The sequence below is a fragment of the Hemiscyllium ocellatum genome, chromosome 8 (genome assembly GCF_020745735.1).
Source record: "Hemiscyllium ocellatum isolate sHemOce1 chromosome 8, sHemOce1.pat.X.cur, whole genome shotgun sequence".
In the NCBI taxonomy this organism is placed as follows: domain Eukaryota; kingdom Metazoa; phylum Chordata; class Chondrichthyes; order Orectolobiformes; family Hemiscylliidae; genus Hemiscyllium; species Hemiscyllium ocellatum.
The window spans coordinates 59,186,158-59,199,669 of record NC_083408.1 but is presented as its reverse complement, the minus strand read 5'-3'; the positions used below and the strand labels follow the sequence as shown (position 1 = coordinate 59,199,669).

General features: G+C 40.9%; 1 protein-coding gene across 9 annotated transcripts in view; it reads right to left on the bottom strand.

Moving 5' to 3' along the window:
- The window catches only part of ralgapa1 (Ral GTPase activating protein catalytic subunit alpha 1), a 319,967-nt gene that overhangs the window by 185,242 nt on the left and 121,213 nt on the right, over positions 1-13,512 (bottom strand). For all 9 annotated transcript variants that reach the window (XM_060829079.1, XM_060829081.1, XM_060829087.1 and 6 more), the window contains exons 20-22: positions 6,770-6,943; positions 2,209-2,361; positions 356-549 (exon numbers count right to left, since the gene is read on the bottom strand). In XM_060829079.1, coding sequence (XP_060685062.1) covers positions 356-549; positions 2,209-2,361; positions 6,770-6,943 — 521 coding nt within the window. The remainder of the gene's footprint in view (positions 1-355; positions 550-2,208; positions 2,362-6,769; positions 6,944-13,512) is intronic.

Here is a 13,512-nt window from a genome sequence, read left to right as displayed (position 1 = left end):
TCCCGGAACTCCTTACTTAACAACACTGAAGAGGCAGGTGGGTGGAATTACCTTTACTATACAGGCTACAGTAGATAATGGCAGTCGTTCACAATCTCTCCATCAATTGAGTGGACAATAAATGCTTGTCAGTGACTCTCACATCCCATTAATGAATGCAACATGTGAATTTCAACAAGATTAAACTTTAAACAGCAAATCACAAGTTGCTTTCATAAACTGCAAACTATAAGTAACAACCATGTACTATCCATTTTCTATTTATTTTGAAAAAAAAAGCATAAAAAAAATATGGAAAGCTTCGTCCATCATAGCACTGCTAATCTTTGCAAGCAAGCTTAAATTAAGAGCTTACCTTGGCCAAATTCTGCCACAGCTCACATAAATAGTCAAAAACTTGAGCATGAATTTCAGGATCCTTAATGCAGTTGACATCTCCCAAAATACCAAGCATTCGTCTCCACATAACTGTAGCAACATCTTCATGCCAACCTTTAAGACTTCCTCCTGCCATCACACTGCAATCTTCATTTGGAAATTCACTGTTTTCTGCTCAATGTAACATTTTAAGTTATAAAACAGACAATACACATATATTGTTTAGAAAAGTTACATTTAACACAAAAAAGTACACCAAATTAAAATTTAAATATTTTGAAACTATCGCTAAACAGAAACATATGCCATCAATACAACATGAATTGTGTAAACCTGTACTCAAATAAAACTGATCACATAACAGTTTCTTAACTGCCCTCCAGTGCATCTCCCCTGCTTCCTGCACCTCTGCCCTTGAACCCTGCCCCTCCAAAAGGTAAAACGCCTCTGGTCTTCACCTTCCACCACACCAATCTCTGGATATAACACATCATCCTCTGTCATTTCCACCACCAATAGTTAGACCCCACCAGGGATATATTTTCCTCTCTACACCTTATCAACATTTCACAGAGATCATTCCATCTGCGACTCTCGTGTTAGGTCCATGCTCCCCCCACCCCCCACTCCTGGCACCATCTATTGCAACTGCAAGAGCTGTAAAGTCTGTGCCCACACCTCCTCTCAAGTCCCCAAAGGATCCTTCCACATCCAGCAGAGATTTTTCTGCACATCCAAACACCTCACCTACTGTGTCTGCTGCTCTCGATGTGGTCTCCTTTACACTAAGGATACAGGACGCCAACTTGCTGCATGGTTCAGAGAATATCTCCGGGACACACGCACCCAACAATCCCACTGCCCTGTGGGTGACCACTTCAACTCCCCCCACTCGGCTCCGCCAAGGACATGCAAGTCCTGGGCTTCCTGCACCGCCAAATCTAAGCCACTTGGGGAAAGAATATCTCATCTTCCGCTTCGGGACCGTCCAACCACATGGCAGCAATGTCGATTTCACCAGTTCCCTCATCCCCCTCCACCCACCTTATCCCAGATCCAACCCTCCAACTGGGCACTACCATCTTGAACTGTCCTAGCTGTCCATCTTCGAGGAGAAAGTGAGGTCTGAAGATGCTGGAGATCAGAGCTGAAAATGTGTTGCTGGAAAAACGCAGGTCAGGCAGCATCCAAAAAGCAGGAGAATCAATGTTTCGGGCATGAGCCCTTCTTCAGGAAAGAAGGGCTCATGCCGAAACATCGATTCTCCTGCTCTTTGGATGCTGCCTGACCTGCTGCGCTTTTCCAGCAACACATTTTCAGCAGTAGCTGTCCATCTTCCTTTACATCTATCCACTCTGACCTATCACCATCAATCCCCACCCCCAATTATCTATCGCAATACTAGCTACCTTCCCCGCCCCAGAACCACACCACTCCCCCCACCCCCAGCCACACACCCCCCACTCCACTCCCCCACCGCCGCACCCCCCCCCTTCCCCCACCCCCCCCACCAACTCCTCTCAGCTCTCTTGGGGCACCCTCCACAATCCTGATGAAGAGCGTATGCTCGAGACCTTGACTCTCCTACCCTTCGGAAGCTGCCTGACCTGCTGTGTTTGTCCAGTGCCACACTTTTGACTCTGATCTCCAGCATGTGCAGTGCTCACTTTCTCCTAGCTGGCATGTCTTACCATAAAAACAATTTAGATAAAAGGAAAACATTTTCAACAAAGTGTATCTATGTCATAGTACCATACTGAGGGATCAAGATTAAATATTTGGAACAAGTCGCATATTTAACTTTAAATGAATTAACTATGTAAGTAATACCCAAGTCATCTGGAGTCTGCAAGACTGAATGATGCAATTTTTCATCCAGAGGTAAATCTTTTTGTTCCATATGATCAGCATTCAAAGTAGACGGAGAAGGTGTCTGAGATCTTGAACATGTGTTTGAATGTGAAGGAGAAGCACTTTCAGAACCTGAAGAATATTAAACGATACAAACATAATAACTTGAGAGACCACAACATAAGAAAAAAACTGAAATTGAAAATAATGGATGACATATATCATTTAGCAATAATGAAGTACAAACCAAACGCCTGACTATTTAAAAAGAATGTTAAAACAATATAAGTAAAACCTAAACTGGACTATGGTATTGGTATAAAACACTAGTGAAAACAATTGCATAATAGTCTCTATTTCAAAGCTCTCATTTGGTTTCAATGTCATTTTTTTTAGATTACTTACAGTGTGGAAACAGGCCCTTCGGCCCAACAAGTCCACACCGACCCGCCGAAGCGCAACCCACCCATACCCCTACATATACCCCTGACCTAACACTACGGGCAATTTAGCATGGCCAATTCACCTGACCCGCACATCTTTGGACTGTGGGAGGAAACCGGAGCACCCAGAGGAAACCCACGCAGACACGGGGAGAACGTGCAAACTCCACACAGTCAGTCGCCTGAGGTGGGAATTGAACCCAGGTCCCTGGCGCTGTGAGGCAGCAGTGCTAACCACTGTGCCACCGTGCCGCCCTCAAATTGATTCATGATTGCTCCCCAATAGAATCTTCAGGCATGGATCTTGCAATTGATTTTATGCTACTTTCAAGCTTTTGGAGCGTAGCCCCTTTGTCAGGTGAAGTGAGAGGAAAGCACACAGAACACAGGATTTATGAGTGGAGACATCAAAGAATCATACAAGTGGTGTGAATGGAATATCGGAAGTAAATTTCTGCATGTGACCAAGGGTGTTAGAAGGTTTGAGTAAAGTGTCAATAGCTGAATAACAACTGAAGGGTGACCTATAATCTGATTAAATGAAACAGAGATAATTACAAAAAATTCAACATAAAGTGGTGGTGACAAACCGAATGACTGGAACAACATGGAAGTTAAGCAGAAACAGCTGGAAAAGCCCAGCAGGTCATAGAGTCATGGAGATGTACAGCATGGAAACAGACCCTTCGGTCCAACTTGTCCACGCTGACCAGATATCCCAACCCAATCTAGTCCCACCTGCCAGCACCCAGCCCATATCCCCTCCAAACCCTTCCTATTCATTTACCCATCCAAATACCTCTTAAATGTTCCAATTGTACCAGCCTCCACCACATCCTCTGGCAGCTCATTCCATATACATACCACCCTCTGCATGAAAAAGTTGCCCCTTAGGTCTCTTTTATATCTTTCCCCTCTCACCTTAAACCTATGCCTTCTAATTCTGGACTCCCTGACCCCAGGGAAAAGACTTTGCCTATTTATCCTATCCATGCCCCTCATGATTTTGTAAACCTCTATAAGGTCAACCCTCAGCCTCCGACGCTCCAGGGAAAACAGCCCCAGTCTGTTCAGCCTCTCCCTATAGCTTAAATCCTCCAACCCTGGCAACATCCTTGTAAATCGTTTCTGAACCCTTGTCTGGCAGCATGTGTGAACAACCACCAAAGGAAGAGTCACTGGACCTGAAATGTTAACTCTAATTTTTCTTCACAATGCTGCTAGACCCACTGAGCTTCCCCAAGCAACCCTTACCCTTGCTCCTGATTTACAGCTCCTGCAGTTCTTTCAGTTTTTATTTGACTGGAATAACATGACAGGTATAAGAGGGGACAATCAAAGCTATAAGTAAACCAAAATTGTACAAACTGATTAAGGTAGAGAGATCATAACAATTTATCAAGGACAGTAAGGAAGATTTTACAGATATAGAAGTGTGGTGGGGTCACATGTAGTGCAACAGGAACCCAAGATCATGGTTGAGGTTGTCTTCATGCATACGGAAGTTGGCTATCAGTTTCACTCACTGATTCTGCATTGTTTTGTATCTTGAGGCCACCTTGGGAGGATGTTTACCTGAAAATCAGGAGCTGAATGACCCTGACCGCTAAAGTGCTCCCTGACTGGGAGGGAACATTCCTGTCTGGCAATTGTTACGCGCAGTGTCCATTCATGCGTTGTCGTAGTGTCTGCAAGGTCATGCCAATATACCATATCTTGGGGCATCCTTGCCTGCAACATATGTGATAGACAACATTGGCAGAGTCACTTGAGTATCTACTGTGTACGTGGTGGGTGGTGTTCCTACATGTGATGGTAGTGCCTATGTTGATAATCTGACATGTCTTGCAGAAGTTGGGTGGTTTTGTGGTTGATGTTGTCCTGAAGGCTCGGTAGTTAGCTATGAACAATGGTCTGTTGAAGGTTTGGCAATTGTTGAAGGCATAGGGATGATCTTGATGAGATGCTCGTCATCATCATCATCATCATCATCAATGACATGTTGAAGGCTGCGAAGAACGTGGCATAGTCTCTCTGCTCCAGGGCAGTACTGGACAACAAAGGGTACTCTATTAGTCATATCCTGTGTCTGTCCTTTGAGGAGGTCAGTGCAGTTTTTTATAACTGTAGAACATCGAAAGTGGCGATTGTTGAGTTGAACATCGTATGTCATTCTTATGAGGGCGTCCTTCAAAATCTATAGGCGTCCATTGTGTTCATTCTCATCTGAGCAGATCTGCTGTATGTGCAGGGCTTGTCCATAGGGGGTAGCTTCTTTAATATGATTAGGGTGGAAGTTAGAGAAGTGCAGCATCGTGAGGTTATCAGTGGGCTTGTGGTTGAGTGAGATACTGAGGTGTCCATCCATAAAGGAGATCCATGTGTCCAAGAATGAGACATTGAGTAGTCCATGGTAAGTCTGATGGGGGAATGAAACTTGATGATATCACTGTGTAGTCATTATAGGGGTTGCCGGGGGGAGGAGGGCACTCAGCAGGTCTGGTGGCACCCGTGAAGAAAAACCACAGTTAACATTTCGGGTCCGATGACCCTTCCTCCGGAATTTCCTCACAGATGCTGCCGGACCTGCTGGGCCTTTCCAATGGCTTCTGTTTGTTTTTCATGTTATTCTAGACATTTGGCTTGTCTCCAGCACCACCGTATTTTTAATCTTTTGTAATTATCTCTGTCTCATTTTATCAGAATAAAGTTCATCCTTTCGGATGCTATTCAGCAATTGATACTCGACTCACACTGTTGAACACCCTTGGACACCTACAGAGACAATTTTTTTGGCACTCTGCTCACACCATTTGTATGATCCTTTGATCTCTCTGCCCAGATATTCTGTGCTCTGAGCGCTTCCCTCTCACTTCATCTGACGAAGGAGCAATGCTTCGAAAGCTTGTGATTTCAAATCAACCTGTAAGAATATAACCTGGTGTCTGAGATTTCTGACTTTGTCCACCCAAATCCGACACTGGCACCTCCACATCATGGCTACCTTGAGAGCAATAAGGCAGAGGGATTGTCTTGATAGCATTACACTTCTATATTTATGCAGGAAGGTAGATCAGAACCGATAAAAGTCACAGACCAGAAATGTTAGCTCTGCTTCCCTTTCCAGACATATTACCAGACCTGCTGAGTGTTTCCAGTATGTTGTGCTTATAGTGAAATAACAGGGAATGTACATTTGCAGATAATCTCCCCAGAAGATGGAATGCTCAGCCAGAGCAGAGCTTGATTTAGCAGCCTTTTGCCAAAATTTAATACACAGCAAACAAACAAATAATGCAATACTTTGTTTGATTTCTCTTCCACTCAATCATACCAGCAATTCATATCACAAAACGATTCATACTACTGTATTTATTCAGTCTCCAAATTTTAGTTCATTTTTAAAAAGCTATTTCCAATGTTCATTCACTATAATACCCTCTGCCATAAATTTTCTTGACAAAGCAAATTTTTTTTTTCTCCCATTTTAGAGACTTAACTCTCGCCCCCGGGGGTGTCAGAGCAAGCAAACCTATTTCTCAAGAACAGAATAAGACCACAACAACTTGTTAAAATAATTTCATCCTAAAGGGTGAAATGGTGTTGGAAGACAACTGGATTGATTATGTAGTTGACTGGAAGTACTGGACCTGCAGTGCTCTGTCATGGAATGTGTTGGCATTTTAGATTTCAATGCCCATTTTCCTTCAGAACAGTTCACTCACCAGCATGATAACATTCCTTTGCATTGCTACATTGGAATGACAACTTCACCCACATTGTTGTTTATTTAATATCACTTTGTCAAAGTTCTGGAACTTACTACTTGAAGGCACTGTAAGTGTGTCTACACAACAAACAGTACAACAGTTTGACAAGGCTACTCATCATCACGCATTCTAAAGCAGTTAGGGATAGACAAGTAACACTGGCCTTGCCATTGATACCCACATCCCAAGAACTGAATGAAAGTTTTTTTTATTTACAAGTAAAAACATTATTTTAAAAACATAAAAGTGTGTCTGGAAAAGGAACAAAACAGAACTGTGGTAAACACCAACAGCTGATTTTACCTTTTCTCAGCGAGCACAACACACCTGTGATTGTAACTGTGTCAACAGAAGTGGTCTGCAGATTGAGGCTGCTAGTTTCAGAATCAACATGCATAGCAGTTAAATTCGCCAATTCTTGTTCCGCATCTGTTTGCCGTAGTGGTCCTAGATCTGCTTCAGTGTATACGGTAGAAATGGTTTCACTGCCAAATCTAAAGCCTACACAGAACAAAAAACGATGACCATTATGAATCCCCTTTTGAGCAAAAAAACAACATGGCAAAATATGACTGAGAGGACTGTGCAAATCTTGACTGTGCAGACCTGACTTAGCACGATATCTGATCAGAATCATTGGTGACCTTTAAGCAGCAATTGGATAGGTACACGGATAGGTGCTTAAGCTAGGACAAATGTTCGGCACAACATCGTGGGGCGAAGGGCCTGTTTTATGCTGTATTATTCTATGTTCTATATCTAAACAGCACATTGGCTTATTCAGCAACATTGCAAGTAACAGTCATAATTTGACAGAACTGTTTTAGAAGTAAAGATATAATTACCTTTAAACTATCCTTGAATTGAAAACACATAGGCCTCTACTTAATTATACAGTGTTGATACATGAGTTCTGACTATATCATAATAAACTGACTATCAACACTACCAGTTGTGAATATCTAATTTATACATTCCAGAAAAAAAATTTAGTTTTAATTTAAAATTTAAGTGCAAAAAATCGGAAAAGCATGGTTAAGAAACAAATAAATAACCACCAATATAAAGGCAAATCAAACAAACCGAGGTTTAATTAAACTGCCTATTTTACAAAGTCAGAGTTTGGAGCCCTCTTGTGGTACTGTTCTTACCCTTGAACTAAGCAACCTGGGTTCAAGTTCCACCTCTTTCAAAGGTACGTAATAACATCTCTGAACAGGTTGATTATGAAAATAGGTTGATTTAAAGGAAAGGTCAGAGATTATAGTTTTTTAAAAAAAAAACTTGGACAATGACTGATCAATTTGCAAGCTTGTAAAGGAGTTAAAAACCTGGCAAAAGGGTAAAAAAAATGCCATTAGAAGTGGATTTTATTGATATGATTTAAAGAAACAAAGAGTTCTGCTGAAGGCAAAGCAATCTGCTCACATTTCTATGAGGTGGGGTGGCACTGGTGAAGTGGTAACGTCACTAGATTAGGAATGCAGAAACCCAGCTTAATGTTCTGGGAACATTGGCTCGAATGTTCCCAAAGACAGATGGTGAACTGAAGACTGGAATCAAAGAAATAATCAGCCTAATGACGACTATGCAATTATTGCCAACTGTTGTAAAACCCCGTCTAGTTTGCTAACATTCAAGGATGGAAATCTGCCACCCTTGCCTAGTCCTGCCTACATGTGACTCTAGGTTCACAGCAATAAGGAGACTCTTAACAGCCCTTTGAAATGGTCTGGCAAGCCACTTAGTTCAAAGGCGAGGCTTACACAAACACAGAAGATGGGAGGAGAACACCATTTGACCCTTCAAGCCTGCTCTAACACTCAGGATGATCATGAGCTCAAAACTGTAAGCCCACCCTCCCTCCCTATAACCCTTAATCCTTTTAGTCACAACAGCTATATCTACCTTCAACTTGAAAACACTCAATGTTTTGGCCTGAACCGCATTCTGTGGTAGTGAATTTCACAGGCTCACTACTCTCTGGTGAAGAAATTTACCCTCATCTTAGTCCTAGGTTTACCCCTTATCCTTAATCTATACCCCTTGATTCTGGATGCTCCCACCATCGGGAACATCTTCTTTCATTTACCAGGGTAGTCCTGTTAGAATTTTATAGGTTTCTAAACTCAAGTGAATACAATCCTAACCAACTAAAATCTTGCCTACATGGCAGTTCTGCCATCCCAGGAATCAATTTGGTAAACATTCGCTGCACTCATTCTATAGCAAGAACATCCTTTCTCAGAGATGGAGACCACACCTGTATCCAACATTCCAGATGTGCAGATAATTGCAGAACACATCCTTGTTCCTGTACTCCAACTCTCTCAATATGAAGGCCAACATACAGTTATCCGTATTTACTGCTTGCTACACCTGCGTGCTTACTTACAGCAACTAGTGCACAAGGACACTTTGGTCACAGAGTCATAGAGATCTACAGCACAAAAACAGACTCTTCAGTTCATCTTGTTCATGCCAACTAGATATTCTAACCTAATCTAGTCCCATTTGTCAGCATTTGGCCCATATCACTTCTTATAAAGATGTGGGTGCACTGTACCTTTAAGAGAGAAAAGCTAGCAGAACTATCTGACAGCACCAAGTGTTCTGAATATAATACAATGTAACATGTGGTTCAGCAGCTAGTGTAGATGGTTGCCAGGAGACAAAAACAAATTTGAATTAGGTCAATCAATTTAAATTATACCTAAAAAAAACCCCAAACTTCAATCAAGTTTGGATTTAGTATATTGATAATAATAAAAGCCAATGAGACAATCCGATGCTTTGGGGGTATAAGACCGGAAAAAATTGAACAGTTGGGGGGAGATCTGCCAAAGGACCAACAAATGTCGGCTGTGAGTGAGAACTCTCTGTCTAGAGAAGGAATTTTCACACAGAAAAACATCAACACTGACCTGGAGAGCAAATCCACAGAGGAAGATATAAAAAGAAGATTCAACCGCTGGCTGGTTTTGAAATTTGAATTTTTCACTAAACCTTAATCGGGGGTTTTATCAGACTAGTATTATAGAAGGGAAAGTAAAAAATACGTTAGAGGAAGGAGTTGTAAATAGCTGTTAGTCAATTATTCTCTGTCATACTTTAAGAAATAAAGTTGTTAATTTTTACTTTAAATACTTCTTGGCCTCTCGAATTTTCACTTATTACTGCATGGGATAAATCTATTCTGTGTTGCTGGTTTAAGTTAAGCAGGAGGGTTTAACCCATGTTGTAACATTATGGGGGCTCATCACTGTGCTGTGAAGTTTGTGAGGCTTTTGTCTGTTATTTGAACAATTTGGGTGTTGAATTTGTGATTTGAACTGGTTTAGACAGATTTGAATAGATTTGGGGGTACGCAAAATCCCAGCAGATTTAAACACAGGTTAGTGTCCTAGATCGTTAAGTAAAACGTAGGTGAGGCAATTTGTTTAATTTTAGTGATTTGATTGATAGTCATTGATTAAATTAAAAGTGAGACAAATTGCTAAAGATGCTCTGGGGTTTGAAGATGATTCTCAAATTTGCTAAGGAAGTTTAGAAGGAAAGAAAAAGGCCATACTTAAGTTAGATTTGGGTTTAACCAAGGACAAAAGTAAAGCTGAAATTGTAAAGAAGGTACTCACACAATTTGGTGTATCGGAGAAACAGACAAGTGCAGCAGAGGTAGAAAAACTTAAATTGAAGAAAATGGAGTTAGAAGATAGAAAAGGGGGAGAAAGAGAGAGAGAGATGAAAGAAAGAGACAGAGAAAAGAGAGGGAGAAAGGAAAAAGAGAGAGAAGGTTCTTAGATGAGCAAACAGAGAGAGAAGAAAGATAGAGAGAAAGAGAAAGAGAGAGGAGCGAGAAAGAAAGAGAGAATTTCAAAAGTTGCAACTTAGTCAGCAAAAAGTCAAGTTAACAGGATGGAGATTAAAAGAGAAGGTAGTGATATATATAAACATGTCAAAACTTTGCTACATTTTGATGAGAAAGATGTTGAAGCCTTCTTTATTTCATCTGAAAAATTGTCGAAGCAGATGGAGTGATCTGAGAATTTATGAATAATGCTACTTCAGACTAAATTGGCAGGCAGAGCTAGTGAGGTAATTGCTGCACTGTCAAAAGAGGTCAAACAGGCAATTTTAAGTGTTTATGAATTGGTAGTAGAAGCATATAGACAGTGGTTCAGAAACACAAAGGAGAAACCAGGTCAGATTTATGTTGAGTTGGAAAAAAATTAAACAGTCATTTTGATAGATGGGTGCATGCTTTGAAAATAGATTGGACCTTTGAGGCTCTACGAGAGATTATTCTGCTGGAGGAGTTTGAAAACTCACTTCCAGAGATGGTAGGAATTCACATGGAGTTCAGAAAAGGGCAGCAGAATTGGCACATGAATACACATTGGTGCATAAGCTTCCTGCCAGAATTTCAGTCCTATAGGAGATAGAAGTTGAGAGAAGGGGAGATCCTACACTACAAAATCAAAAGTAGAGAGCACTGATAAGAACTTACCACAGGATAAAAAGAAGCCCAAGAAAAGAAGGGAAAGGCCACAGGGATTCCACTATGGTAAAGTGGAACACGTAAAGTCACAGTGCCGCTCGTTAAAGAAAGACACTGTAGGAAAAGATGTGGTAAAAGAAGCTCAGCCAGAGATATTAGTGAAGGTAGTAACAAAGACCCCAAGAAGAGCCAAGGAGCTGCAGGAGAGTATACAGCCTAGGCAGGGGCTGGGCATGGAGTTAGTACCTGATCTCTACAAAGAATCCGCCTCTGTGGATAAAGTTTACTCAGAAAGAACAGGGGGTAGAAGAACAAGAAATTATAACTTTGAGAGATACAGGATCTAAGCAGCCACTGATACTAAGAGATGAGCAAATATGCAACCTATCTGATCTATTACCTGAGAGTGTGGTAATTTGTGGGATAGATGGACAGAAATTTAGTATTCCCCTATGTAAGATCAGGTTGGAGTGCCAACACAACACTGGGGAGGTTAAGTGGGAGTGATTGACATGGTGTCAATTCCAGGAATTCAGTTTGTTCTTGGGAATGAATTCGCAGGATCCAAGATGGGAATGACATTGCTTGTCGTGGAGAAGTCCAAGAAAGACCTAGAAACTGAGGAGTTAAAACGGAAATATTCTGGTATTTTCTCAGACTGTGTAGTAACCAGATCCTACTATCATTACTTTTCACTTTGTCCTGTGAGTTAAGAGAAAGATGAAGGAGTTGAGGCTCAGTTAGCAGATACCTGTTGAACATAATGGTGCAGGAAAAACCTGATCAGGTAGAGGGTCAACAGAAGTGATTACTCTTGAAAGATTAAGAAACTTGCAATAGTAAGATGATACAAGATATATATGTGGATGCGTACTCTGCAAAGGAGGCAGATAATATTCTGTAGGGTTATTATCTAAAAGATAATATCCTAAGACAGAAATAGAGACCACAGCAGGTTAGTTCAGAGGAGAAATGGGCTGAAGTGCATCAGGTTGCATTGCTGGTAGCATACAGACAGATGGTGTTATGGGTAGCACATGAACTACCTGTAGGTGGTCACCTAGGGGTACGAAAGACTCAGAGTAAGGTATAAAAACATTTTTATCAACATCCACCAGAGGAAATACTCCACTATCAAAAAGGAACTATCGAGTTTGATGCTGGCCTTCCAACATTTTAATGTGTAGGTCATGAACAATGTGTCAGTGACGGTTGTGTATATGGATCACAATCCACTTACATTCTTAGAACGTGTTAAAGACAAGAATATGAGACGATTTCATTGGAGTCTTTTGTTACAGACTTTTAATGTAAAAATCATACATGTTGCAGGTCATAAGAATGTAATCGCAGGTGCGTTATCGTGGATTTAACTGATAATGTTTAGATGAAATTTGCATTTATTTAATGTTTTGTATCTATACAGGTATATGGGAATAAGTTAAGGTGAGCTTATATAAAATGTATCTGTGTGTTAAGGTAATGTGTTTTAAAAAAAAAGAAAAAAGGAGCCAGCTTTTCATTCTGATGGTTCATTTTTTTCTTAAGGGGGAGGTGTTATGAAGATGTGAGTGGACTCTACCTTTAAGAAAATTATTAGCTAGTTGAACTATCTGACAGAACCAAGTAGTCTGAAAAGAAATATAACGTAACATTTGATCAAACAACTTGATTAGCTGGTTGCCTGGAGACAAAAACAGATTCGAATTCGGCCGATCATTTTAAATTATATCCCCAAAAAATACCAATTCCAATCAAGTTTGAAATGAATATCTTGACAAGCTTAAAAACCAATGACCCAATCTGGGGGGTATAAGATTCAGGGAAATTGAACTGTTGGGAGGAGAACTGCCAAACCAGCACATGGAGACTGGCCAAAAAAACCTCTCTTAAAGGTACCTTTATGATCAGTAATCTGGAAAGCAGAATCCCCAAGAAGAAAAGGAGATCGGAATAGAGAGGAGAACTGAAAGTTGCCTGGTTTTGAGATAAGGAGTCTTGTTTTGTAAATCATAATCTGGGGTTTTATCATACTAGTATTGTTGAAGAGGAAGGTAAAAGATAGGTTAGAGAAAGGACTTGTAAATAGCTGTTAGTTAATTATTCTCTATCATACTTTAAGAAATAAAATTGTTAATTTTTACTTGGCCTTGGCCTCTCGAAGTTTCACAGATTACTGCACATTGAGCTGCTGGAGATGGGGGAAGATAGGAACCGAGTATTTTGCATCAGTGTCTACTGTGGAGAAGGACGTGGAAATATAGAATGTGGGGAAATAGATGGTGACATCTTAAAAAATTTCCACATTAGAGAGGTGGTAGTGCTGGATGTCTTAAAACGCTTAAAGGTGGATAAATCCTCAGGACCTGAACAGATACACTTGCGAATTCTGTGGGATGCGATTAAGCCCTTTGCTGAGATATTTGTATTATTGATAGTCACGGATGAGGAGCAAGGAAGACTGGAGTTGGCCAAGTGGTAAGGAAAAGCCAGGGAACTATAGACCGGTGAGCCTGACGTTGATGGTGGGCAGGTTGTTGGAGGAAATCCTGAAGGACAGGATTTACATGTA